At 36.7% G+C, this 27,504-nt stretch overlaps 3 protein-coding genes across 9 annotated transcripts; 1 reads left to right on the forward strand and 2 right to left on the reverse strand.

Annotated features, from left to right (window-relative positions):
• Positions 1-1,757: 1,757 nt before the first annotated feature.
• On the reverse strand, positions 1,758-10,074 carry LOC114754513 (uncharacterized). Of its 5 annotated transcripts, XM_028943285.1 has the most exons (16): positions 10,059-10,074; positions 9,705-9,942; positions 9,569-9,604; positions 8,171-8,374; positions 7,888-8,069; positions 6,872-6,998; positions 6,570-6,767; positions 6,432-6,479; positions 5,432-6,325; positions 5,190-5,306; positions 4,665-4,738; positions 4,124-4,175; positions 3,880-3,945; positions 3,754-3,794; positions 2,671-2,745; positions 1,758-2,596 (listed from the first exon to the last, which is right to left on the reverse strand). In XM_028943285.1, the coding sequence occupies exons 2-16, from the start codon at positions 9,804-9,806 to the stop codon at positions 2,080-2,082; spliced, it is 2,733 nt and encodes a 910-aa protein (XP_028799118.1). In that variant the 5' UTR covers positions 9,807-9,942; positions 10,059-10,074; the 3' UTR covers positions 1,758-2,079. The 5 variants fall into 5 exon arrangements, with proteins under 5 accessions (XP_028799118.1, XP_028799119.1, XP_028799117.1 ...); XM_028943286.1 differs by lacking the exon at positions 10,059-10,074 and having other exon boundaries at positions 4,665-4,735; positions 9,705-10,040; XM_028943284.1 differs by lacking the exon at positions 10,059-10,074 and having other exon boundaries at positions 9,705-10,039.
• A 5,094-nt stretch (positions 10,075-15,168) lies between these two features.
• LOC114754515 (U-box domain-containing protein 13) lies at positions 15,169-17,196 on the reverse strand. Its single transcript, XM_028943289.1, is given in 5 exon segments — positions 15,169-15,358; positions 15,361-15,515; positions 15,517-16,152; positions 16,608-16,818; positions 16,821-17,196. Coding segments are annotated over 5 exon segments (1,470 nt in total). The 3' UTR covers positions 15,169-15,266.
• Positions 17,197-22,443: 5,247 nt separating this feature from the next.
• LOC114754482 (probable CCR4-associated factor 1 homolog 7) lies at positions 22,444-24,082 on the forward strand. 3 transcript variants are annotated; one of them, XM_028943245.1, is made up of 3 exons: positions 22,444-22,725; positions 22,843-22,913; positions 23,004-24,082. In XM_028943245.1, exon 3 carries the CDS (start codon positions 23,056-23,058, stop codon positions 23,875-23,877), a length of 822 nt encoding a protein of 273 aa, XP_028799078.1. In that variant the 5' UTR covers positions 22,444-22,725; positions 22,843-22,913; positions 23,004-23,055; the 3' UTR covers positions 23,878-24,082. The 3 variants fall into 3 exon arrangements, with proteins under 3 accessions (XP_028799078.1, XP_028799080.1, XP_028799079.1); XM_028943247.1 differs by having other exon boundaries at positions 22,843-22,905; XM_028943246.1 differs by having other exon boundaries at positions 22,451-22,559; positions 22,843-24,082.
• Positions 24,083-27,504: the final 3,422 nt, after the last annotated feature.

Consider the following 27,504-nt stretch of genomic DNA (forward strand, 5'->3'; position numbering starts at 1 on the left):
TACAAGTTAATCTAGCCCGTATGCTTCGCTCTATATCGTGCATAGGTTACACTATCTATTTCAACGTATTGTGCGTGCGTGTGTGAATAAATTATATTAATTCAGCTTGATATTATTTGGTTAGATTACATCTGATCTTAATTTATCTAAAACACATATGATTCAGTTATATAGTCATTTAATATGTCATAATTTTTTTAAACGTATATAATCAGAGGTTTAGAATCAGTGGATTAAATATTAAGAGAGTCGACTGAAATGCTTTATACCTGAAACAAAGTGGAACCATGCATTGAAAGAAAGTTGGGATCAAATATAAATAAAAACTTTATGTTATTTAAAGGCTGCTACTGTTTTTGATGTTTTAATTGAAGAAAGTAGGAATCGAGATAATTGCTTTGTGGGGATCCTAATTTATAAAGCATTATGGAATCACAAAAGACACAACTTTCTTATATTATCCTTCAGCATAGGGGAAAAACAAAGCACTTTTGATAACCGCATGATAGTTTGTAACCCACGATGATTATAAATGATCCAGTCTTATTGTTCGAATTCGAAGTAACATATAACATGAAATTGCACTTTCTTTAAAAGAAGACTGTGAAATACGTTACAGCATCGATGCATATTCATAATTTTATATAAATCTCAAAACGAGCATTGTTCGCATCACAGTCTAGTTGCAGGCAACTAGATTAACGTTCTGACCGTAAGATTTGAAGCTGCTTTCATAGCAATATGATCAAATCCCAGAAAACAACCTGTTTGATGTTGATTCTTGAGTAAATTGTTCATTAAGCAGTCACTCAACCTAAAAGGAATAGAAATTACAAACAAATAAAAAGCATTGATTTTTTTTGCTAAAGCATACGTATCCTTCTATTGAAAGCCTATTGGACACTAAATATAAGCACTCCTTCCAATGGGAATTCAAATCTTGATTTGCCACATTGTGAGAAATTAGTATCTTCTGTTAGACCTAACTGCTATCGATAAACACATTGAATTTTTTTTTTTGGGTTAGACATTGAATTTTAATTTGAGATATGGAAACAATAGACCTTGTCCAACAAGCCTAATAAATAATAATAATTGGGCTTTCCATTCATATCGGAATCCCTTAGTTCAAGGAGGCCAAAATGAACCGCACCTTTTTTCGGGCCAACAATAATTTAGCTCATCTTAATTATTTTAATTTACGTAAAGAGGAAATAGACTAGATATGAACAGAATGTGTTTCAAAAATGAAAAATCCAATATGTGGTATGGCAAAAAAATTTTCCCCCTTTGCCAGGCATAGACATCTTTCATTGTTTAATAATTTTATATTACAACAGTTTTTGGGTGTCCAGAACAGGTTTGGGCCAAGTTCTACAGCAAACGGCTTGTGAGTCTCTTGCCTCCGTGAGTAATCTTTAACGAATATGGACCGACAAGGCCCAATCGCCAATTAACTTACCTCCCGAACTAAAATTTTAAAACAATTTCATTGGCTCGTTTACTAGACATTTTGGCGTCCATTTGTGTTTATTACTGAAGTCTTATTCTGATTTAAGTCAATTTCCACACCTTGGCGGCAAACAATGAATAGCCCGACCTAGACAGCCAGACACCTTGGAACTTCAAGTGCAACTCATGATATCAATATGATAATTAACGGCCACCATTCAACACCCCACCCCAACCCACCCCACCGGAAACCACCACGGTCGGAGACATGTGGAGTTGCCCGCTTAACATATGACTACGCCGAGTTTGTGTCAAATTTTCGTATATACCAAAACACTAGCTAGGTTGCCTGCAAACACATCGGAAAAATGCCTCCAAATTACGTCTTCCTAGAAACAAGGTGAAAAAAATTGATAGATACTAACTCCTAGCCTAACTATAGATAACAATGCTAGTAAGTAGCAACATTGTGGGAATAACTAATCCGCCACAAATGGAGTAATACACGGCCTAGATTAAATTACAAAGCCCAGACCCGGAGAAAATACCGAAAATGCTGCATGGAATATTAGAGGCAAAGCCGAGCAAATAGCTTCGATGGAAACCACAATGAGTAGATATCTATTTCTAGCCCCTTTGACGCTTTTTTCCAGCCTTGGCAGCACTTCCTTGTGCCTTGGATGAACTTGATCCCTTATCCTTCGTGTCTTTTGCCTTTTCTGTTGAATCAGCCGAGAACTCATTCTTGGCATCTTTTGTCTTTGATGAACCAGATTTGACCTTGCCAGTTGCATTAACATTGGACTTTCCAACACTTTTGGGTGGTCTCCCCTTAGAAGCAGGAGTACTTGATGTTTCTTTCTTGGGTTTTCTTGGGGTTTCTTGCTTGGGCTTAGAATCGCTCTTTGATTTGCTGGCCTTGGGAGTGTCAACGTCGTTGGATTCAGTCATCACTGGTGTAGCATCAGCCGACTTATTGAAACCACTTTTCGAGCCATGATCCTTTGATTTTCTACTAATGCCATCCTCCGATTTGCCGATGCTCTTGGAATCTTTGGCTTTGCTATCAACTTTGCTGCCATCTTTCGACTTATGGCCAGCCTTTGTGGATGCGCCCTTCGATTTGCTGGATGCAGCTCCTCCACTGCTAACATTTACAATTCAGAATCTAGATATCAAATAATGGACGACAAGGAAATTAATTTATGATTTCCACACCTCTTGGCAAGAGAATCCGTAATTCTTCCCTTGGTTGACTGACCAGCACTTCTTTTCCTCTTCTTATTTGAAGGCCTATTAATAATCATAGAAAGAGAGAGAGAATGAGAATGAGGCCCCAGAAAAATCTCAAGACATACAGTTAGAAAACATACCATGTATTTTCTGCTACAACAATATAAAGAATCACCAGAGTCAACCGAATGGAATAAATCCAATTGAAATTTTACAATAGGAAAAAGACAATACTACACTAATGTAAATTTTGAAACACGACTGAAAATAATCAACTCATAAATTGATGAATGAAGATGGGCCAGTAAATCTACCTTAGGATCATTAAGTGTCCCATAAGGTCTCAGCTCCATTATTACCACTATGTTTCTGAGCCATCATATTCTTTATTTATATTTATGTCAAATCAAAATATTTTCACCCACTTCTGGTCACCCAATCTATTAGAGATCTTAGAGCTGAAGCTGCCGGTTAGAGAAGAAAAAGATGTTTAATGTATTTATGTTTTATCATTATTTCGTTAATAATATCCTAGGTTAGTTTTAGGTACTATATCTTGTTAATATTTTATATCTTAAGAGGATAAATCTAAGACATTAACAATCAGTAAAGGATATGATATCTAGGATTCTTGGTTTAAGGTTTTGCTTCAGCCTATATTAATACCTAATGTATACATCAGTTTAATTATTGAATAAACAAAAACAGAGGCACACTAAACATGTATGCTTCACTTAATATTATTTGTTTTTCTGTTTCTTAGGTTTTTTTTTTTTTTTTAATTCAGTCCCAGCAAGGATCCCTCTGCATTTGCATTCTCAAGGAGATTAGTTCTTTTCCTTTTTTTGGGGGGTGGGGGTGTGGAGATGTTTAATTTCCCTTGCAACAGAGAACGAGATAGGGATGAGAACTTGGAAGGGAAGCCCCACCCTGCCCTGCAAAATCATCAACCCTCAGGACATGTTTTGGTCAACTTTCTGAAAGAGATCAGCGCCACGCAAGAGATAGAGCAATATTTGCAAACATAGGATGCTTTAATTAAACAACAATAATTAACATAAAACATACATATCAGCTGAAACATCAGGTCCTGCATGATCATCTCCTTCCTGTTAAAGGAAATAACTGACATCATGTTGGATATCGATAAAGTCTAAACAAAAGGCAGACGCCTAAATAAGATTCAGAGTCAACCTGAAGAAGCTCCCATTTTTCCTTTCTAAGATTTAATATTTCTATATCACCATCATCGTATGCAACCTAATCAAGATAGCAAACCACTGTCAGAAACGTACATAAAGAAAAACCACCATGAGTTTTGCTTTCCATAGTTAAAATTGAAGAAAGGGTGAGATTACTTTTTGTCGGGAAAAAAGGGAAAAAGCTGCAGAAAAATAGGGTGGGTGGGGAAGGGGGAGCCTTGTAACTTTCAAATCACCTTGTGCTTCTTTTTGGCAGAATCAAAGGACTCAACGGTACCATTGTAATACCTACAAAAAGGCCATATTTCTGTCAATATATATATGTTTTTGATATGTAATAATAAATAAGAGAAGATAGTCAAGAGCTGGCCGGGGCTAAGTAGGAGAGATTACCGTTAGTAGCTAAAAGTTATAAATAGGTAGCTTAGGGCTAATTGTAATCAGATTTTGGAATAATAGACTTGGCCATTTAAGGAAAGACAAGCAAAATAAACAAGAAAATGACATCTTTGTGCAGAACATGTCTATTGAACAAATTGGTTTGTCACAATAACCACCAACACTTGTGATCTAAGTGATGCAAATAGAGTATAGAAATACAATGACATAATTGGTAGAGGAGGCAAAATTAAAAGGTCATCCATAGGTGAATAACACAGACATCCACAAACAACTATTTATGAAAACTAAGAGACCATAATTCAAAGGAAAGTAGAATAAAACGCACTTTCCCTCATCAAAATTTCCACTGCGATAAAAGAATAGCCAAGTACTTACTCACGATCATCTGGCCACCAAACTTTAACACGTGAGCCCACAAGATTTCCATCATATACCTTGATATCAGACTTCTGAGAAAGCATTTAGATGAATTATCAATCAAGCCGGGAAGAAAATTAAACTTCTGAATTGAGCATAAATGGAAGGAACTCCACATGCTTTGAACTAAAAAACATTATTATTAACACATAACAAGATAAGCCAGCATACACAAAGACTTACAAAACTCATTTCTTACATTTACAATAACTTTAAAATATTTCACAACAAAACAATTCAACACATCATAAAAAGAGCAGAAGAAATACAAGGGAGACCGTATCAAATACTGATACTTCACCACGTTAGCTATGGCCATTTAAATTGGTCAAAAATAGTTGACATAATGGCAAAGGTCTAGCTTAGAAATAACATAGCTGCAGAAGATATGTTTCCATAGCCTAAGTAGCCTAATACATCGTGATATCATGCAGTTAACATTTTGCAATTGAAAGATTAAAAAAATGAAACAGGGAGTCATACATTTTCTTTTCCTGGACCCGGAGTAGGTTTCCTCTTCAAATTGGTCTTGGGTGTTTCCTCCAAACACTGTTCATCTTTAATCAATCTTGTACCTGACTTTGGTGAAGATACAGTTTCCTAGATGATTTCATGACAATTTGATTAATCAATTGACTAAAAAAGAGCAAAATATAGATAATAGTTTGATGAGATGGCAGATAATATCAAAGAAACAGGCTACAAGCAGCAAGCTCTAGAGTTACCTTCTCTTCATCTTTAGCAGATTTTGCTACATCCATATCAGAGACATTGTCCTGCTTCTGCCTCTTATTTTCCTTCAGGTGCCTCAAAGAGGATCCGATGCCCTTGTTGGTCCCATCTTTCTTAGCTGACCGCCTTTTGCCTTCCTGATCACTCATATTCCCACTTGTTTTTTCAACTGAATCCGCCACATTAGTTTTTTTCCCATTTGAGCCACCACCAGGTGCCTTCTTGGAGGACCGCTTGGTAGGTTTTGCATCTGAATCACTTGTTACTTCTGACACCTTTTTGGTAACATCATCTGAGGAAATTACCACTTCTTTGGCCGGCCTTCCTTTCTTATTTGCTTTTCCAGGCTTTTTGGAACGAATTTCATCAGGATGGCTTTCACTGGGAGAAGCCACAGCTTCAGGCTCATTAGTTCCTACCTTTCCTGATGAAATCTTAGCATGACTCTCCTTGTCATTCTCTGAAGGCCCTGCACCCTCAGTAGCATTGTTTTCATGAAGTGAACTGCAAAGGTCCTTCTTGTTACTTTTAGAGTCAGGCATTTTATCAGCATCCCTGTCACGAGTAACAGCTGAACCCTCAGAAGGTTCTGCCAATTTTGTAGAATGATATTTCTTTCTCCTGCTCCTGGTGGCTTGTACTGGCTTTTGTTCTGTACTGTCAACTTTTTTAGTGCTGACATTATCGGGATCTTCATTGCTTGATATATTCACACCTTTAGAGCGATCAGAATTATTCACATCTTGCTTCTTTAGGGACTTTGGATCTTCCAACACGTCATCTTCAATGGACTGTACAATGCCATTGCTCGTGACGGACTTAGAAGACCTACCATCAACAACAGTGACTTGTTCAGGGGTAGCCTTTTCAGCATCCTCTCCAATCACCTGATCAAAATAGAGTTATAACACATTGCAACGCTCAGTCGTAATCCAAAGTATGCTGAAGGATGAAATGTTGAAGCAAAAGGAAAAAAAGCAGATGCATAAGTACTTGTGTTGACTCATTCAACGTTGCTTTTGCTGACTTTCCCTCATCTGCCTGGAGTCAATATAATAAAACCAGAAGAAAATTAAAAGCTCCCATCAGGGAAAATAAGTTAACTCAAGATTAGTTAACTCAAGAGCCTACCGCATTTTCGCTGGAAGCACATGCATCATTTTGCTCCAAACTGCCAGACGTCTCTTGACATATAGAAGCAAGCACCTTACTATAATCATCTAAAGAAATGCCCAAGTTGGTCACTGCTTGTGCTAAGTACGGTTTAAGCTTTGTTGCACAACTTTCCAGGACTCTCTCCCCCAAATTTTGAGCATTTGGTGAAAATTCCTAAATCATAGTGATAATGGTTTAAATCTTAGCAATGAAGGCAAGTTTTATTCCAAAATCATAATACCTGAAAACAAATAAAATCAAAATGATCTAACTAAAACCTCATTGTCTTTCTTCACACTGGCTAAGATCGGAGAAAGCAGATCCATAGATATCTCTTCACTTTCCTCAATAACAAGGGTCATAATAGTCTCAATGGATGATAAAACATTTTCTGGATGATGTCCCCTGAAGTTTCAAATGGAGCTGCTCAGCACCATGTCCATATATATATGTATGTGTCACTAGATAAAGACGTATGGGAGATAAGAACATAAACTGCTGAATGCTTATAAGACCTTTTCTGCTGGAAAAAAAAAAACTACGACCATATAAAATCTGTTAGTGAAGACACAAATTTTAAAAAAAAACATGATCATTGGTATATCATAATAGAACTTTTCACCTTATTTCATCTATTAGTACAAACAAACTTCAACAAGAAAAACAAAGTCAGCCTTCTACAGAACTGGAATTTTACATGCCCTTCCAAAATTAAGATAGTACACTGATAAATCAGTGGGATTTTAGCACAAATGTTCTCCTGTGCAAACAATATAACTACCAACAGTCAATACCTGCCAGCAAGGAGTTTATTGAAAGATTACAAGCACAAGAAGCCGAAGGAACTCAGAGTGACACAATAGTGATCAGAACAAAATGAAGCATCACCTTGATGCTAGTCGGATTTCATTTTATGGCACAATGTTGCGTTTCTTTAGTTGTTCATATATAAGGAAGAGGAGAATCAGTGATTTACATCTTTATCATTAGATAAATGGATTAGTCAAATCCAATAGATAACATTCAAGAGACAATGGTTAAATCAATTACAAGGACCTTCATCCACCATTCACATTTGGTCACCTAGAAATTTGCCAAAGCCTCCATCTTACTATAACACATCCAAAATTTTATACAGGACAGCTCAACAGAACATACAAAACTACATTACAAATGCAATAAATTCTAGCACATCAGTATTCACAGACTTCTGAAAATAAAGTTAAAGCATAAATATACAATGATAAGCATAAGATACTGTCTTTATGCTGGATTCATACTCCACAGATCTTACCTAACTGCGTTAAAGAAATGCTGAAACATCTCTACAATCAGGGCGTCACACTCAAGATCTAGCATTACCACACATGATCTGACCTTTGCGACAGTTTCAATAATGGATGTTCTCCTAGCATATGATGGGCTTGATGTATCATATAGATTCTCAAATGAAGATACAATCAATTGAAACACCTCCTGCAAGTAATTATGGCGTTAAAATTTCTTAATTAAAATAATTAATTACATAACAAAGGCCGGGTCAATTGAATCTAAAGGGGGGAAATTATAGAGCACACCTTCATTTGATCATCATCATAAGGAGCATCAGGTGCAGTTATCCTTGTTATTTCAGTGATGCAAGAAGCAACCGCCACCTTCACATCGTTATCTGGATGCCTCAAAAGTTCATCAGCAACTAATGCTTTCAAAGATGGTGAGATCGCATTTTGCATAGATTTTGTTGGAGACTGTTCCACCCTTGATAGGTAACTCTCAATTTGCTACAATTTCAAAAAAAAAAAACAATAATAATAATAATACACGCGCTTGTGGAAATGTCTTCTCTAACATGCGCACCCCCATGCAAATTACTTTTGGGAATGAATGCATAACAATAAATAGGACATAGCGTAATAGTAGCAGCAACAGTTCTCAAATGCTTTAGTATGTGGCACAATCACATACGGCCGCACAACCTGCTTTGTAATGTAATGCATCTTGTTTCTTTAGTTAAAAAGGAGCTGCTCATTCACGTTAGTGTAGACGCCAGACAAAAGAGCATATGAAAAAACATATCAATATACCTAATATAGTTCATCTAGACAGCAATAGAGTAATAAAATAAAATATATATACACGCACACGCATAAGATAAACCAGGTATACTGTTAAAAGTTGGAACATAAGTCATGCCAGCTTAATAATAACTATAGTATTTCTAATTGGATTTAATAATCAATTTAAAAAAAAAAAAAAGCAGTAGAAAACTTAGGAGTCTAAGCATCATCCCAAGAGATCACCCTCTTTTTTGCTACAAGCAATACCATCCCAGAGATAATTGTCAGCACTCAGCAACCCCTTAATTTCATACCCTTCAGGGTCTTAATAAGTTTGACTGCTATTTAAAAAAAGAAAAGAGAAGGACGCATGTTACATATGCTCGGTATTAAGAGTCTGGCAATCTATAAAAACTGAAAAGGCTCAATATCAGCACCCTCGATTTGATCATCTTACTCTACTCACCTAGTCAATAAATGCTTGCATTAGAAATATTTGTAATTCCTTAAGCAGCAAGATATGAAGTATATATCCCAGAATACTGATGATAAAATTCACAATTGAATTGCAGGTGAATGTAAGAATTGTGTGTGTGTGTGTGTGTGTGTGTTATCAAAGCATTTATCCAAAAACGTTTGCGCTATATAACATCTCTCCCGAGCAGGGATAGCCAAACGGGGTTGGCTGAAACAAGTCGAAGGAAGATTAAAACGTCAGAACCTAAACAATTCCAGATGCTTGTTTACAATTCCAGGAAAGCCGGCGGAAGTGATTCATTTTCCGAAAGCATCTATAAAAATGGAAACCATATGGAAACTAAGGGGGATGCAACGGTGAAAATTTCCCTTGATCCTAAGATAGATTAACAAAAACACGGGAACCCTGCCATTAAAAATGCGATACATGATAGTCCTTACCACCAAAAACACCCTATATCCCCAGAAGATGACGGCCTAACGAAAACAAAAACCCCCAGAACGCGAGTAAGGCTTCGACTAGCAGGGAAAAACCCAAGAAAACAGAAATTGAAAGGAAACAAAAGACCATGCTTACATCAAGAAGGGGCAGGAGCTCGTCGACAGAAGAAGGAGGATCTACGAGCTTATTTCCAGCTTCACGGAGCTGCTCTTCGAGCTCTTTGTCCGCAGATGCCATCGGTACTGCGTGGGTCTCTTTCCCTGGATCTTGGAGGGCTCTCCACTGGTCTCCGCTGCTTCACTCCATCGAAGACCTCGAAATAGCCGAATTGAAGTGAAACAGAGCCGGTTTATGACAGTTATTGGGTGGTTTTCTGGGATAACACAATAAGTTAGGGTTTTTCTGAACTTTTTGGTACTAACAGAAGAGAGCGGAGATAATGTGAATTTTGACGAGAGGGTCTTCCGTAAAATACTAACGACACTGTACCATCGATCTCAGCCAGTTCAGATTGTATTGCCATTTTGCGTTGTGGGCATTACGGGAGCCTAACTTGGATTTGGCGGGTTCCTGAAATTGGGTTAAATTTGAGAGATAGAATCCGCCTTTGAATTTTCGGTTTCCATCAGACACGTGACTGTCGCGTGCTAGCAACCTCTTTTTAATCTCCTGGCCAAATTTAAATGATGGTAGATTGGGCTGGGCGTAATTGTAATTATACCTTAGTTCTGTGGCAAGAGATTTGTTCTCGCCACATGCTAACGTTTTCAATTTGCTACTTCACTGTTATCATGCAACATGGTATTACAATCGAAGATGGCTTTTTAAATTTAGAAATTATACGTTTGATCATCGTCGTTTTCCTTTTGGGCTACAACCTTTGCAATTGAAAAGGATGAATAAGAAAATATCTTTTGCACTGCTCAAACAAAAATCCCCTGGCCACGTTTTGAGGTTGTTCCCAGTAGTTTCATGTGGCTTTTAAGCTGCCATGACAAAAAGTAGTCGTGTAGGGTGAGAATTGGATTCCATTGCGTGGATAGGAGGTTTCTCTGTTTTCTCCAAGTATCTCGTGCAAGGACGGAGTTGGGTAGCTTTTGAAATTTAAGGGCGATTCCATAATGCACAGTCTCAAATTTATCTGTAGGCAGATTTATGGGAGCTACCTTCAAAATAGGCTGCACAATGCAATTCTCATATAACTCTACCAGGCGGCATTACTTTGCAGTTCTCACGATGCAATTCTAGTATTTTTTTTTTTTTTAATGGGATATCTACAGTCTTTTGCAGATTGTTAGACCTCTGCCGGGAACTTCTGCTTAACAAGCCGAGACCATTGAGAGTGGAACAATTATTAGACTGCAGCACATGACGAAGACAAGGATTTGTACAGCCATTTATATGCATTATTGGTAACAGGCAATCTTGAGGTTAGTGGAAGTTTATTGGCAGTGTATTACTATATGTTTTATGTTTTGCTAGCGTAGCATTTAAATTCTTTCGAGTGGACTTACAAATAAATATAGAGAAAAGTGAGTAATGTAATAGATATGAGGACTTTGCTATGAGTTCCCATTCATACAATATTCAAAATACCACCGTTTGCACTCTTGTCTTTGTATGCTTCTCATACACTTGGCAAGATCTGAGATTGCACTTGGTCGCCAGATGCTGTAAGCAACATGTTACAGGTGAATAAATCCCTGCCTACCTCCCTCTCCCCTCTCTCTCACACGCACGGGGATAATTATTTATTTGTATGATGCCCTTTAGCTGTGGGGTGAGTTTCTGGCATTGTAAATGAACTGTGAATGGTTAACTGATGCTCAAAGGCTTTAATCTCTTTACTTTTTCCTATGCCTATCCTGCCTCTCTGAAGGGTAACAAGACATACACTTGACTGCTCCAGATCTTGTGATCGATTTTTTCAGATTTACGTTTTTTATTAACCTAGAATGTCTATGATGTCTACATTATGAGTTTGACCCTTCTTGTATGTCTAATATATACACTTCGCGTTTTCCTAGATCTTGGTGAAAACAAGGGCCGAATCTCACTCTAATTCATGCTGTGCTAAAATCGGTACTATCTTAATGTGCTTCCACTTTCAAGTTTTTTGGACACGAGTACAGATCAACTTCCCTATAATGAATTATCGAATGAGTTATCTATTTCTGATGGTATTGGATTCCCATTGCATATATGCGATTTAAGCTGTGATTAGAATAAAATTATTGCTACACATGTTATAGTACCAGTACATGATGTGATATTATTAACTAGAATAAACTATAGGTGAGTTGCTGTGGATGAGAGTCGAGTCAGATCCAGTGATTATTAGAGGTGAGACGTGATATATGATCTGAAGACGAGGTAATTGCATTTTCAACTTCATGCCGACGTTGGTTTCATTTTGAGTGGGCTCTTAGTAGGAGGGAGTGAGAAGGATCAAAGAACCCGATGCCAACACGTGGACGTAGAAGCCTAACTGCAAAGTCAAGATAAGAAATATACTCGGATTGCTTGGGGACAACAGGAGGTAAGTAGCAAGTTGGAAACTAGAAGCCAAGATCATTTATTCAAATACTTGCTTTAGCGTTATTTCTAATGTTACTTTCGGTCCTCTAAATATAAGATTAACTTTGTACTACATATTATATCACCAAAGTGAATCTTATTTTTATGACCGGAAGTAGTACGTCAATTGCTAAATTTGATCTGACAGGTTTGTGGTATGCGTTTGAAAATTTTTGGTGGCTACTCACTACTCCCAGTTCTAGAGGGAGATATACATTGACTATTGAATATGTTTTGCTTGATTAATATTACCGTTATTTTGGGGTCACATGCTTTAAAGCCATAGATGGATTTTGATTTCTGTCTCTTTCTTTTTTGGCCTCCCCTTCTGCAATCTTGAAAAATTCAATGCATGCCCACATTGAGCAAATGAAAGGAAGAGCACAACTCAGTGTACCTCCAGATACTTGTTGATAATTGGAGAAAATCACAATGTGAACAACCTAAATATGGGTAGAAGTACCTTGTATCAAATTTGATCAACGACCATATAAGGACCAAGGTTGTAATAAAATTCTGGGTATCATTGAGATAACAGAATAGTCTTATGCCATGCCTGTGTGGGTTTATACCTGTAGAGTCATAAAAAGGATCTTTTAAAGAGACATGGACATTAGGATGGAATCCACGTATGAATTCTACACTGGACCTCACTTTCACATCTCGTTGCCTCTCTTTCTAGATTATCTCCTAGATGAAAGTGCGCGCGCGTGATGATCCTTCAGAAGCTTTTACCCTTAAAAGGTATGCTTTTCTTTTTGCTAATTGCTCAATCGGCGGTTGGTTGCTGAGAATAACATTTTGCAATCATTCTATCAGTTTCCTCCTATGACCTTTAGCTTCTGCTCATTTTCAAAGCTTTTATTTACTTAATATATCTATACGTTCAAAGGGTCACCATCTGCATAAAAAGAGCTGAAATCATACCATACTCTCCCTTTACTCCTGGAAAAGCAACAAAAATGGAACCACGTAGTCCCACAAGACATTTTATTGTTGAAAGCATTGAATTAAAGGCAATTGCACTAACTGTGACAACTCTGCGGAGGGTGTAGAGAACTTAAGGGTTTGGTGATAAGTCTAGGGTTATTGAAAACTAAGTTGTTTTGGCAATGTTCTTTCAACGTAGGCGGACTTCATATTGTACTGTTGGATGCTTATTTATTTATTTCACATAGACAGGCTTACCATTTCATTCCCATTTTGTGGATCTCATATGATGTACAGTCCTGCTGTCCTTGACTATTGTACAAATGAAGTAGCACCATGTGCGGTACTTTAATAATTTCCTACACCCTTCTTGTATTTGATATATCACGTAGCATAAACAAGCATAAATTTAGTGTTCTCATTTGGCTAAACACCCAGAAATTTCCTTCTGTGTTGCACAGTACTATAGTGGCAATTACTCTTCAGGTGTTCAAGTTTTTACCCTAATGTATCATGAAGCTTCAGAGCCATTTTCTGATTTTTGCATATTATCTATGAAACAAATTGTCAACTTTCATTTTCGTCGCTCTAACTGACTGTGCTTGAACTCTGTCTTTCACAGCAAATATAACTTGAGAGTCACAAAAACTATAAACCAATAATCACTGTAGCTTAGAATGTTTACCCAAGAGTCAGAGAAAAAATAAAGCAGCCATCAGGAAGTTACAGGTTACTGAACCCCACAAAACCTAACATGGTTAAGACGAAATGGCATTGATATTTTTTTGCAAAGAACAGGTCAGCTCTCAACAACTAGATCCCACGTGGGATCTTTCCATTCCCCTTGAGATCTGTGAGGAGCTGCTGTAAGAAAATGGTTCAGTGAAATAGGTCTCGGCATTAAACAGGCAGTATTTAATGGCGTACTTAAACTAATAGAGGTAAGGGGGTTAATAGCTTACAGATCCCACTGTGAATGCCTAATTAATTCCATAAGCTCTTATCATTTAAAGATTCTGATAGGATCACGTTTAGGAAGATGCATAAAAAGGGAAAATTACTTTTTGTTGTGCAGAAGCTGGACTTGCTATTCTGAAGAAAGAATAGGGAGTAGGGTAGGTATAGGACTGGTATAGTCAAGGTCTATGAATTGGGGGTGGTGAAACTCACTTTTCAGGTCTATAAACCATCTCTTTGGGGTTCAGCGGGGGGGTGGAGAATTTGAACTGTGATCTTGGCCCTTAGGGTGGAGAGAGCCAACCTCTCGAAAGTTTGGCAAGTTTATCAGTCCATTGTGTAGTATCTTGTTCTGTTTGTGTATCTTGTTCTGTTCCTTATTAGTTTGTAACCGTCACTTCCATTGTAGGTTATATAGCTTTTGAATCAGTGTGTAAAAGTCATCTACTCCCTTGTTATTCAGTAAAACCATATCAATCTCAAGTGTTCCCTGTTTATTTTGGACTTTTAGTCTCATTGTAAGTTTGTGTATAAGAGGGTCCTATCAGATTCCAAAAGACTTGACACATGGAATCGATAAACTATAAAAGGAAATAATTGCAGTAAGAGTCCCTGCTAACGTGGGAGATAAAATCATGCTCTATAACATCAATTAGAAATAGTGAAATGTCACTCACAAAAGAAAAAAAGGAAAAGTAAAATAGCTATGTCTTTAGTAGGACACTGGCAAGAAATAAATGTTTCCATGACTTGAAAGCAACAAGGGAAGAATCTCTCAAGCAGAAAATAAGACTCGTATATTTATCGTTATTTTAAAAAGAAACTTGACAGTAACATTTTTTCGTCCAAGCATCTTGAATTTAGAGTTGTCAGTTATGAACTTGTGATTTTATCCTCCAGTCATGTCATACCACCTATAGATACGAATCCCTCCAAAATGATCACAAGAATTTCGATCGTGCCTTCAGGTCTGAAACAGAAAGCTTTCATGTTTAGAGGATTGGCAATCATATTGAATACATAGAATCTGCCACTGAGACCCACTCAGAAAGAAAAGGAAGCAAAGAAGCATTTGGATTATTATATGTTATTAATAATTAAAATTATCAATATTTTACATGTGCTAGCAAATAGCTACAGGATCAAAAGCTCAGTAAAATTATGATTTTAAGAAAATCAACTACATGGTTTATCCTCTTCAAATTCGACATCCCCTTCATCAACTAAAAATGTTCAAAACGACAGGCTCTTTGAAGTCGAACTTGAAGTGAGTGACTTGAAATGTTCTGATGGAACAAACTCCTGAGGGATGTTAGCCCTCTTTAAATTTTCCTCATGTTGTTCTGCAAACTCTGTCGGACTAACTGCTTCACTGCTTTCTTCTCCTCGCTCATCATCTCCTCCTCTCTCTCCACGAACCTTCTAACACCTTCGTGAGGCTTTGTACAAGATGATGAAGAGCCACACATAGGAGTAGAGACATTTGCATGTACAACTCCCGAAAACCTGTAATGTCCTTGAGGCTCTTTTTTGTGCCAGTGGGGTACCCATAAGTGTCAACTCTAGCAATGATGATACAATCCCAGCTTCAATCATGGCCTGCTTGTGGCCATAAGCTTTGTGTGCCATAATCATCAAAATGTAAAATGCCTTCTTTTGGCATCCTGGTGCATCATTCCAGTTTTTAATATATCAATCAGAATTGGGGAATGCATCTGGCGCAGCACCGATAGCTTTTTGACCCTCTGGTGTTGATGCCAGATTGCTCAAGATGGGAAGGACCCTTTCACTCACCTCCACGTCTCCTACTGTGTTGATCAGATGTGGAGCCAAATCGGTTTCCAAAATGAATGACATACTGGTTGGGAAGATGGAGAGATTGTACAGTGCTCGCGGAGCATCTAGCTTAGTGTGCGGGCTACATGTATTCTCTAAATTTTTAAGGGCTCTACCAAGGACAGGTATTGCCCCAAAGGATCCAATAATTGAATCTAAAGCACTCAATCTAAGGAAATTTGCAACAATCGCTTCAGAGATTGAAGAATCCAGAGTAGTAGGAGATTTAATGAGTTTTAGCATCTTGTGAACAGCGCCAACTTTGACAATGGTTGCTTGATTTCTGTACAAGAAACGATTGAAACAAACAAACACAGTCAGAACAGAAGTTAAGAGCCTGAAATCGACCAGGAAGCCAGAAAGTTCTATCAAAATGAAAAGGGCAGGCTTATTATTGGAAAAAAAACCTAGTTTAACAGCATAAATAAATAAATAAATATATATATATAGAACTAACGAAAGCCTGGGTGAACATAAACATAGGAACGAAGTAAGAATTATTAGGTGCAAAAGGGAGAAAAAGAAAAAGAAACTAGCCACATTCGCACATAATTGATCATCAAGGTGAAAAGACAATAAAATCTAAAATATGAAGAGAAGCCGACATGCAATCAACAAAGAAAAGCATGATAAACACCATATGACCACCTACATGCTAAATGAGTTGAAGGAAGAAAATGATGTAACATAATTTAAGAAAACTGGGAACTGAAACCATTGGATGAAAACTGAACTCACGCGTCATTGCCGAACTCTAAACTGAGCAACGCATACACAGAAGCGATTTGAGAGTTGGCGTCTTCCAAGTCAAGCATCCCAACCAGAGGAGGAATGACTCCAAGCATTGCGAGAGTCCCTCTGACTTTCAAGTTTTCCTTGGCGAGCAGTCTAACATTTGATCCCGCCACTTGCCGCTTCCTCAAGTCCTTTACTTGCAACTCTTGCACTCCTCCGATGCCTATTCCTTCTTTTTCGTTTCGACCCGATTCTGGGAGTCTCCCATATGCAGAAGATCCGATAGTTTTTTGGACTTCTCATTGGAGTTACGCTTGGAGTTGGATGGTCCCTGCATCTGTTCTCAGAGCTTCTCCTTCGGGTTCCCAGAGGTTGATATCGTGGTTGAGGCAGTGGAGCTGAATTCGTCGCAATGGGAGTGCTGATAACGGGAGCTGTCGCCGCAGCTCACGGCATCAAAAATGATGCGGCGAAATGAGGAGGCCGAGAGCGCATTCCATAGGCAGAAGTGGCCGCCGATGGCTGCATTCGTAGTAGGATCGTGGCGATCAATAATCAATGGTCTGACGTTGTTCCGGTGACACTTTGCCATTCTCTAGTAGCCTACACTGGGGGGAGAGTGGGGAGAGAGGAGTGCTCGAACGGGGCAGTTGAGACAGAGTTATAGGAAGTCTGGTCAATGATAACAGTTCACTGTTCTTGCTATTTATGCCGAGTTTTCCGCATAAGCCCGATTCCATTTGTTTTCCTCCTTATAAATTAGGATTTAAACTGTCTTCGGCCTCTGGATTGAAACGGTCATTTCTTATTCCCAATTCCATCCATTCATAATGTAAAATTGATAGGCAATTAGTACTCCTCCGGTCCTTATTATAAGACCCAATTTGATTTTTTATTTGGTCCTAATTATAAGACCTAATCCATTTTCTCTCTTATATTTATGCATTTTTTTCCAAGATAATCCTTCTAATAATGATAGTTTTAGCCAATATACTTAATTAGCAAGGATATTTTAGGAATAACAACACTTATTTATTATAAATAACCAACTTAACTTACTTCATTAATCTCCTCAAATAAGTCAATTGGGTCTTATAATTAGGACCGGAGGAGTATTATAGTTCATCCATCGCCAATATAATTAAGTACTCCTCCGGTCCTAATTATAAGACCCAATTGACTTATTTGAGGAGATTAAGGAAGTAAGTTAAGTTGGTTATTTATAATAAATAAGTGTTGTCATTCTTAAAATATCCTTGCTAATTAAGTATATTGGCTAAAACTATCATTATTAGAAGGATTATCTTAGAAAAAAATGCATAAATATAAGAGACAAAATGGATTGGGTCTTATAATTAGGACCAAATAAAAAGTCAAATTGGGTTTTATAATTAGGACCGGAGGAGTATAAGACATGATTTATTATATTGCCCTTGCAAAATAAGAAAATCACCTGTAGACGAACTCTTTGCTGCTTCTTTTTTCCTTCCCTGCTTCTTGAATTTATTCAATATACACGCTGTTTGAACGTGGATATGACTAGATCTATACATTGATTGCAAAGTAAAATCACCTTTTTTTTTTTAACGGTCATACTAATTTCTAAACATTTTAACAAACAACCCTTTTCGTAAAATGGAGGTGGCACATCTACGTTAAGAAAGAGAGGGAAGATCAAAAAGTGAGAAGAAAAAGATGGTGGAGGGGAAAGTGCCTCGGGATTCAGGAAGATTTGGAGGTGGATGGAGGTCACTGTACCGTACTGGATGTTTTGCATAAAGGGAAACGATTAACGCCGTGGCTACCAAGAGACAGCTCATGCAGTGTAAATAAGGGAAGCTTCGCGCACGCCGGTATTGTTTTTATTATTCTGGGTCCCCGAATCCCCTGTGGTTTTTCAGCTCATTTTTGTTTTGAGTTTTGACTTTGAAGATGGACGAGGACGATGTCAAGGTACAGGTGGCGGTACACTGTGAATATGGCTCAGCATAGCAATATATTAATCTCAGAGTTTTAATTTGCACCTGAGCCGAATCAAATGTAAGTCTTAATAACATAGTCATTCAATAAATTATGGCTTACTAAAAATCACTCCATCAGCTTCTTTAGTGTATGTGTAGTGAAAGATATCAGAGTCTTATAATCCAATAGCATCAAATGTCTTTCTGATTTTTTTTAAAAATAAATGTGAAGATGTGATTTTTAAACTTTTTGGTAAAGAGTATATGGAGAAAAAACTGCTAGTAAAATGAAAAGGAAATGTGGATACCTCTCTCCAAACGGAGATTCGAATCTTGATTCGTCAGGTTATGAGGAACTAATCTCTTCCGCTAGACCCAACTCCTGTTGGTAAATGAAAAGGAAATGTATGTACATGCAAATTTCTCCACTGGCTGGCACCACAAAAAAAAAAAAAAAAAAAACTCAATTGGCCCCGGCAGCTGTGGCGCCCCATAAAGACCGATTGCATCCTTTTGGGGGAGCCATCGGCCCATTGGGCTCAAATGAAAATATAGGCCCAACTAGATACATTGGTCAATGGCAAGTGGAAACTGAAATGGAATTTGAAGCACTGTTCATTGTGACCTTGCGGGGTTATTTTCCAATTAAAGGACGGATTATTTATCCCTGTCGCCATTCCCATCTCTTTTTCCGATGTAAGGATATATTATTTTAAGATATAAGTGGCTTTAGCCTTTTAGGATCTTGATGGTGTTTCAAAGTATTTTGAGATCTTACATATTGTGATTAAATTAATCTTTTAAATTCAATTGTCATTTCCTTATATCAATTGCTTATTCCCCACCCCCCAAAAAAATTTATCTCCATTTCATCCCCCCCCTTCTGTTTACTGGCTACAGATTTTTAAACATGCTAGTTGTATCTTTAATTTTAAAGTCACATGCCCTTGTTCGATTTCTCGTTGACCTGACTCTGTTGGTAAGCTGTTGGGTTCATTGCATGTAGGGTCATTGGCCCTTAATAGTGAAAGCACTTCTTTTTTTGTTTGAAAGAGTGCAGCGTCTGGCATCCTACAGATTCATTAAAAAACCTCTTCTAAAACCCATCCAGAGAGATTAAGACCCTCCCAACCCCTCACTATTAAGCGGTGCACAGCCACAACAGTGGGCTGTGCTGCGAGTGTGCATAAAATCACGTTTCATTATCCATGACGAAGGAATAATAAGTATATTAAAAAAAAAAAAAGCTATATGTATTACATAAATTGTAAAGCTCACCTCGGTATTTTGTGGCACAACTTTTGATCTCGTATCCCATATAGGACCTGTTTAGAACAGTTTATAAATAGTTTTTTAATAATAATTTATAGAATAGAAGATAAATATATTAGAAGAGTTTTATCTTGATTTATGTAAAACGTGTTTATAAAAAAAAATTTAAACCCTCCTAGACAAACGTGGAGGTAGAGTTCAAGTTCATTCCATTCATTTTTCTAAAGTAAAGTATGCATTTATGATTAAAAAGACGTGCCAGTTCTCACTTTATGCGATTCTTTAGCTACAGTGTGTCAGAAATTTGAAGGACAAAAGCGAACGAAGTCCAGACGAAAACCTTTAAAGTTATTCTATTTGGTTATTTGATGTGCAGCGTATTTCGCCACATCTGTTCAAATATTCCAATTCACGGCCGCATTCAATTATTTGCTCTCGCCGGCCACAAACGGCGTCCAAGGATTCAAATCCTTTTAGAGCCTGTTTGGTTAAGCGGTGGGATCTCAAATAAGTCCGTTTAAATTTAAATAAGTGCTTATGAAGCATAGTTAGGGTGTTTGGATAATTTTTATAGAATCCTGATGAATCGTGATTTTAACCTTCCACCGCACTTTTAAGATAAGCAACAAAAGATAGCTTATGCGTTTGAAAAATCCCGATGAATTTTCAGTAACTAAATTTTCTCCAATCTACCCCTCATTCTAATGGTAATTATTTTAATTTTTTAAAAAAACATACAATATGAAACTGTTTTTCTTTTAAATTTTATTTCTTAGTTATAATTTTGATTGAAGATTCAATTTCCTTATCTATGTTACTAAAATTGCTAATCAAATTTTTTTTTATATTTTCGTTCATCTTTTATTTATATGGGGTCTTTTATTTAATATTTGTACTACACATAAATTTTGTAAGTGATTTTAAATAATAATAATTTTAAAATAAAAATAATATTTAAATATTCATGTCATTTATTAAATTATATTAATAAAATTTATTATTAAATATAATAATTATGAAAATGTAAACAACCTTATTAACTTCATGTCCTTTTTAGTAATTATACACCCATAAGTAATTTTAATAAATAAAAACCAAACATAATCACAATTCTTAAAATTACTTATAAAAAAAAAATCCAAACAGAAATCACGATTAACCAGTATCACTTATAGTCAGTATCACTTATAAAATTTACGATTATCTAAAATCACAGTTGTTCACCGCTAATCCACACGATCTCTCGTATTCTCCTGCGCTTCTCTGAGGGATTTTTTTTTTCCCGTGAGGAATCTCTACAATAGTATTTAATTTGCTTTACGTGATTTTATCATCAGGAAATGGTTATTAAACAATAAAAAAGGCTAGCAGAAGAATATCAGAGGCAGAGGAAATTGAAAAGGCTTAATTCAAAATAAATGCAGAATGAGAACTAAAGATGGGTAATCAATCACTGCCATTCATTTACACTTTGGCTTGGTTGCTTATAACCGGACAAAATGATGACCAAATACGTCCCACAAATCCAAAGGATAATGCAGTGATGGGAAATTATTTGAATTGGAATTTACGTTCCGCAGTGGAGCCTGCCATTTTGGACCATCCGTATGAATATTGAGTATGATGGGGACGGAAGTGATTGCCCTTTTCCCCCCAAACTTTATATTTTATACCCAACACCATTATTGCCCTCACGTTACTTTCAATTGATGCCGGACTTGGTCCTTGATTAAGACCCCTTTAAATACACATTATCAGTATCTTCTAAGTTTTTTTTTTTAAGTAAGAAAAAGAACATGGCTTCACTTTTTTCATTCAAAATATAATTAATACGATTATTAATTAATAAATATTTATACAAGATGGGATAATTATTTTTACCATAATGTTGAATTCTTACATTTAAAATATGCTTAAAATAGGAATTTTATGTCATTAAATCATAAGTTCCTGACAAATTGGCGTGATGCTAAATTTCAGGATTTTATATCATTTAGTTATGCTGACATTTTTCTTTGCTGTGTTAGGAAGATTTGAGTCCTAAACTTTTATTCAACCTCATCGCACTTTTGAATTTCGATACTCAGTCTAGACTCAAGTGCTCTATTTATGCTTATTTATACTAACTCTTAATTAGTCTGGCCATAAAAAACCTTAATTCCTAAAAACGGGGAACTAGCACACGCCATTTTTTTTTTGGAGAAATTGCAAAAAAAGACTTTGGAATTGTAAAAACGCAGATGGGGACCCTTGACAACTTCACTTTGGGTTTTGACAAGAATAATATGTCCTGAAGTTGTCAAAACCCAAAGTGAAGTTGTCAAGGGTCCCTATCTGCGTTTTTGCAATTCCAAGGTCTTTTTTTGCAATTTTCCCTTTTTTTTTAAGATTTTTTTTGGGTTTGCAATTATTGATTCCGGCTTAAACTTTTTCCTTTGATTGAAGATTTATAGGAATGTTTGGATGGAATCAATAATTTTAAAAATATTTTTACAATATACAAAATAAATATGTGAAGAAATTTATTTCGTTTTAAAAAAAATACTTCTTATTTTTTGGTGGTTCCAAAACACTCCCTTGATCTTGAAATTGATATTCTAAAATCAAACTTTAAGGGGAGTGGCATGGTCAGAACTGAGAAGCGAACGACTGGTATTATGTTGTCGCAGCCCAACTAGCAAACGACTTCATAACTACCATCGTGGCGAGCCCTTTTCAGTCGGTGAGCCGCCCTTGCCCTTGTAGTCGGTAATCCAGGACACCCCGCCCGCGCCTTTTTCTTTCTCTCCTGTCTGTGGTCAATTCTTGGATTTTTTCTTCGCGAAGCAAAATTTTCGATTCTAAGTGTGAGATCTGCGAAATTCAAGCCTTTCTTTCTTCAGTTCAAGGTCTGATTTCTCACTCCTCACTTTCTCTAGCGTTAGGGTTCTTACTAAAATTATACTTCTTTTCGAAATCTTTACTCCTCGTTCATTAGTGGATTTATTGTGCTGCGCTCTGTGCAGATCTAGCCGGATCTTGAAGATTACTCTGTGATTCGAGGCTTTATTCCCCCAAATCTGCTTTAGGTCCCTAGGTTCTGTATTCTTGAAGATTTCTTGTTGTCTGTGACGGAGATCGGTTTGAAATCTATTTTAGATTTGAACGCTTAAGCGTCTTTTTGCAGATCTGGGGTTGATTGCATTTTCCGCCTTGGTGTTTGGATTTGTTTGTCGGAAATGTCAATACTACAGAAAGGCGATTCGGTTCAAATCAGGGAGGTTTGGAAGGACAATCTTGATGAAGAGTTTGCGTTGATCCGTGAAATTGTTGACGAATATAATTACATCGCCATGGACACGGAGTTCCCCGGTGTGGTTCTTCGCCCGTTGGGTAATTTTAAAAACATCAATGAATATAACTATCAAACACTGAAGGACAACGTTGATATGTTGAAGTTGATCCAACTGGGGCTCACCTTCTCCGATGAGCACGGAAATCTTCCTACTTGCGGCACTGACAAATGTTGCATTTGGCAATTTAACTTTCGCGAGTTTAACGTTAGCGAAGACATCTTTGCGAGTGATTCAATTGAACTACTGCGCCAATGTGGAATTGATTTTAAGAAGAACAATGAGAAGGGCATTGACGTGAACCGATTTGGGGAGCTTCTGATGTCTTCAGGGGTGGTGTTGAACGATCAAGTCCGTTGGGTCACATTTCACAGCGGGTACGATTTTGGTTACCTCCTTAAGTTATTGACCTGCCGCAGCTTGCCTGATACACAATCGGGATTCTTTACTTTGATCAACACGTACTTCCCTACGTTGTATGATATTAAGCATCTGATGAAGTTCTGCAACAACCTCCACGGAGGATTGAACAAACTCGCAGAATTGTTGGAAGTGGAGAGGATTGGTGCTTGCCATCAAGCCGGGTCCGATAGCTTACTCACGTCTTGTACATTTAGGAAGTTAAGGGATGTGTTCTTCAATGGCTCCACAGAGAAGTATTCTGGGGTCTTGTACGGGTTAGGTGTCGAAAGTGGACAGGCTAATTGAAACAAATATAATTGGTTGTAGAGTAACGAGTGTGAGCTTTTTGCTTGTGTACACCCCTGCCAAAAAGTCGTCGTTTTCTTGTAACCTTTCGTCTTTGCTTGATCTGCCACTGAAACCTTGGTGGTTTTGTAGCTTGAGTTCTTTGTAAATCGCTTCAGTTAGTGTTTCAATAATAACTTATGATAATTCCTTAGGATTGCAGCCATTTTTCGTGATCACGCTGTGTGTATCGCGCCTGGTGCTTGGTTTGAGGACTCTGATAATCGAGCTCCGTCATATCATTTTGAGCAAACCTATATTACAAACTCGCAGAAACAGTGCATGAGTTAGGATTGTATGCTGCATAGACTACGGAAGACAGATATCGGCCATATAAAGAACTGCGTTCTGAGGGAGAAGATCAAAGCATCTCCATGCAGGATACATCATTGCACCCTCCCTATTCACAAATGAATTTAGTTTCATTTGTAGAGAGAATAACAGTTAAAAAAACTGCTCATACAAGGGCATATATCATAACTAGATACGAAACACCTTGCTTGACTTTCTTTCTTGCATAATTAGAAAAACGATTCAGTGTTTTTTGATTCGGTGCTTGCTTGTTAGGTTTAATTTCAATTTTGATATTAAAAAAATATTATCAAGCCACCTCCATTAATTTATGTCAGCCGCAGTTAGTCCTTGATTTAACGATATTAAGAATCTTTTACGCGAATAAATAAAGTGTAAAACTTCATTTTTGAAAATAACACCGATCTAGTATTATGAGATGTGAATAACATGAGATCAAGGGGGTGTTTGGAACATCCTATAATGATTTTTTAGAAGCATTTTTTCATAAATCGAGATAAATTCCTCTACATATTTATTTTGTATATCGTAAAAGCACTTCTGAAACCATAATTTTGTTCTTACTCAAACACCCCGTAAAATTGATACGGGTTCCTCCAACTCCAACCACGTGGGAAGGAATGGTGACATCTTGCAAGCCGCAACGGTGATCCCTACTGTAGTTTCTTTTCTATTTCAAAAAAAAATAACATGTGATTGTGAATGAAGTTTCCGAGTGTTCCCCAAAAAAAAAAAAATTGAAAAAAGCACTTTGCGGTTTATCGATGGATGTTAATGAATGGAGCCCCTTTCTACTGCACCCCTGGTTTTTCCTTCTGTGATTTATTGTTATATAGTTTCTGTTCAGAAATTAAAAAAATAAAAAGAATCGCAATATGATGCTGTTTTTGCTTTTCAAACTCGACATTGGATCTTTTTGATGTTACTGGCCATGTAACAAAAACAAAGCGTACTATACGACATTAAAATTCGCCAATCCAATTCAAAAGTTTCATGAATGATGATTTGGCTCAACGAAAATTCTGTCCCAAGATACAGGTCGTGGTAAAAGGTTGTCAAACGTAAGATTATTAATTGATTTGACTAATTTTATGGGCTTCATGAAATTAAATTTGAAAAGCGACACCGCGAGATAAAGGACTAGCCATGGAGTTTGGACATGTTTATGTGCCAGTTTGGAGCCATGTTTGAGTGGCTTTTAAGTGACTTTTGGCTTTTTAATATGTTTGAGTGTGTTTGAAAGAGTTTACAAAATTAAGAGCTTATGCTAAAATAACATATTTAAGTCAAAAGCTAAAAATTGTAGCTTATAGAGTTAGAAAAATGAAGAGAGAAAGACAAAGTATGGGTCCTGTTTTTTTACTCAAACAAATTTATTTTTACTCAATTATAATCGAAATAATCTTTTATCAATTTTATTTTTGCAAACTAACTTTTTAAACTCCAATTCAAATACAATTCATCTTATCTAATTTAATTTTTACCTAATCTTACTTTTCTAAAAGTCAGATTAAAAATAAATTGCTTTTTCTACTGCCAATTCAAATGTACCTTATAAGTTAAACTTGCAAAGTGGCTCCTTGGCTGCATACCTATGCTTTGGGACTGTACTTTGCTCCTTTATATATATATATATATATATATATATATGTGTATGTATATGTATATATATGTATGTATAATATGGTAGTATATTTTTTAAAATATATTTGTTAAAATTTTATTTCATTTTATACTTGTTTTTAAAAGTTTGATTACGCAGTATTTATACACATTTCTTTATTTTTTTTAATTAATTATAAAGTGAATGAAGGATGAGCTTACAAATCCCCAAAAAAAAAAAAATCCAAAGCCGGGAGGAGTCGAATTCCAAGAGATATAACCGATTACATGTAATCCTCATGCATTCCTGTATTTCCGTTGTTTGGTTTGTCCAATGTAATGGCCATTACATAATAGCATCATGATTACCTTAATAATTGTGATAAGAATTACATTAAAAGGCCCACGTAATCCTCATTTCCACATGCTGTAGTCTGCTATTTTCTCATATGCCCTTCACCCTTCTCAAGTTTTCACTATCTTCTTCCTCCTCATCTTAAACCAACTTTGGCAACGTCTTTCCCACAGTACTCCAGAGAATGTCTTGCCCGACACCCCACCTCCACCTTAATCCAAATAAACAATCTGGAGTGCCATCCAACACCATGGAACACTTTGTCTAGATCAACCAAGATTAAAAGGTTATTTTTGTCTTTTTTCACTTTAGTAAATATTAAAAAAAGAAGAAGTATATTACACCATTCCTAATATTGTACCAAACAACCTGACAACGTTGTTCCTAACACACCCAACAATATCTCTACTCTGTAGATGCCATTCAAGGATATCTCCTTCCACATCTGCAATCTTCTACTTCCAGTAACATTAATGCCACATCTAATCCAACTATAAAAGTCAACTGAGAACAACTGTTTATATTTCAAGCCTCTTCTATTCACACATGGTCACCTTGTTTATATGCTTTTTCTGATGTGCCTTTGAATACAAACCTAAAGAATGTAAATACTAATCCGAGGATCAGTTTTACAGAACTCACAAATGGACGAGGCGTGCATGTCATGCCTTTTGTGAGTTTCATTTGCCAAAAACTCCCTCCTTCAGTGACCATGCTGGCTAATTAGCCAGACATTATTTATCCATCTCCCTCTCTTCTCCAACTAAGAAAATCCAAGCTAACTCATGAAAGCACGTTCACGCGAGCCCATACAAAATTCTCCCAGCACACATTTTGAACAATCTTATCACTATTCCAAACAATTAGACATATCAGCTTCAATACCAACGTAGATTGTCAAGCTCGTCCCTCCTGATATCTGTATCTGCATTAAGTATCCCATTCATTAGAAGACATTGCAAATATTGCTACTTCCTCACTTTTCTCCCAACACACATTTTCCTTAATAAGATAATGCTCTGATAACAGACAATTCAATCTAGCATAATTTTTATATTGTAGTATATTAATAATAACTAATAATTACGTTGTATAAAAATTATATTAAGCTATATTATCCACAAGCGGTCAACAAAAAATATAATTTATTCTGCATTTTACCAAATAATACACAGGTTCCAACTTGTTTTAAACAAAATTGTGCACTTTTTTTCTTTGCTGACTATAGATTTTAATTTATACATGACACCACTATATATATATATATATTGATGATGTGGCCACTAAATTGGTTTTTGGGGGTAAAGTTAGCGTCTGCT

This window comes from Neltuma alba, unplaced genomic scaffold (assembly GCF_004799145.2).
Source record: "Neltuma alba isolate B1F8T4 unplaced genomic scaffold, ASM479914v2 tig00010148_pilon, whole genome shotgun sequence".
NCBI lineage: Eukaryota > Viridiplantae > Streptophyta > Magnoliopsida > Fabales > Fabaceae > Neltuma > Neltuma alba.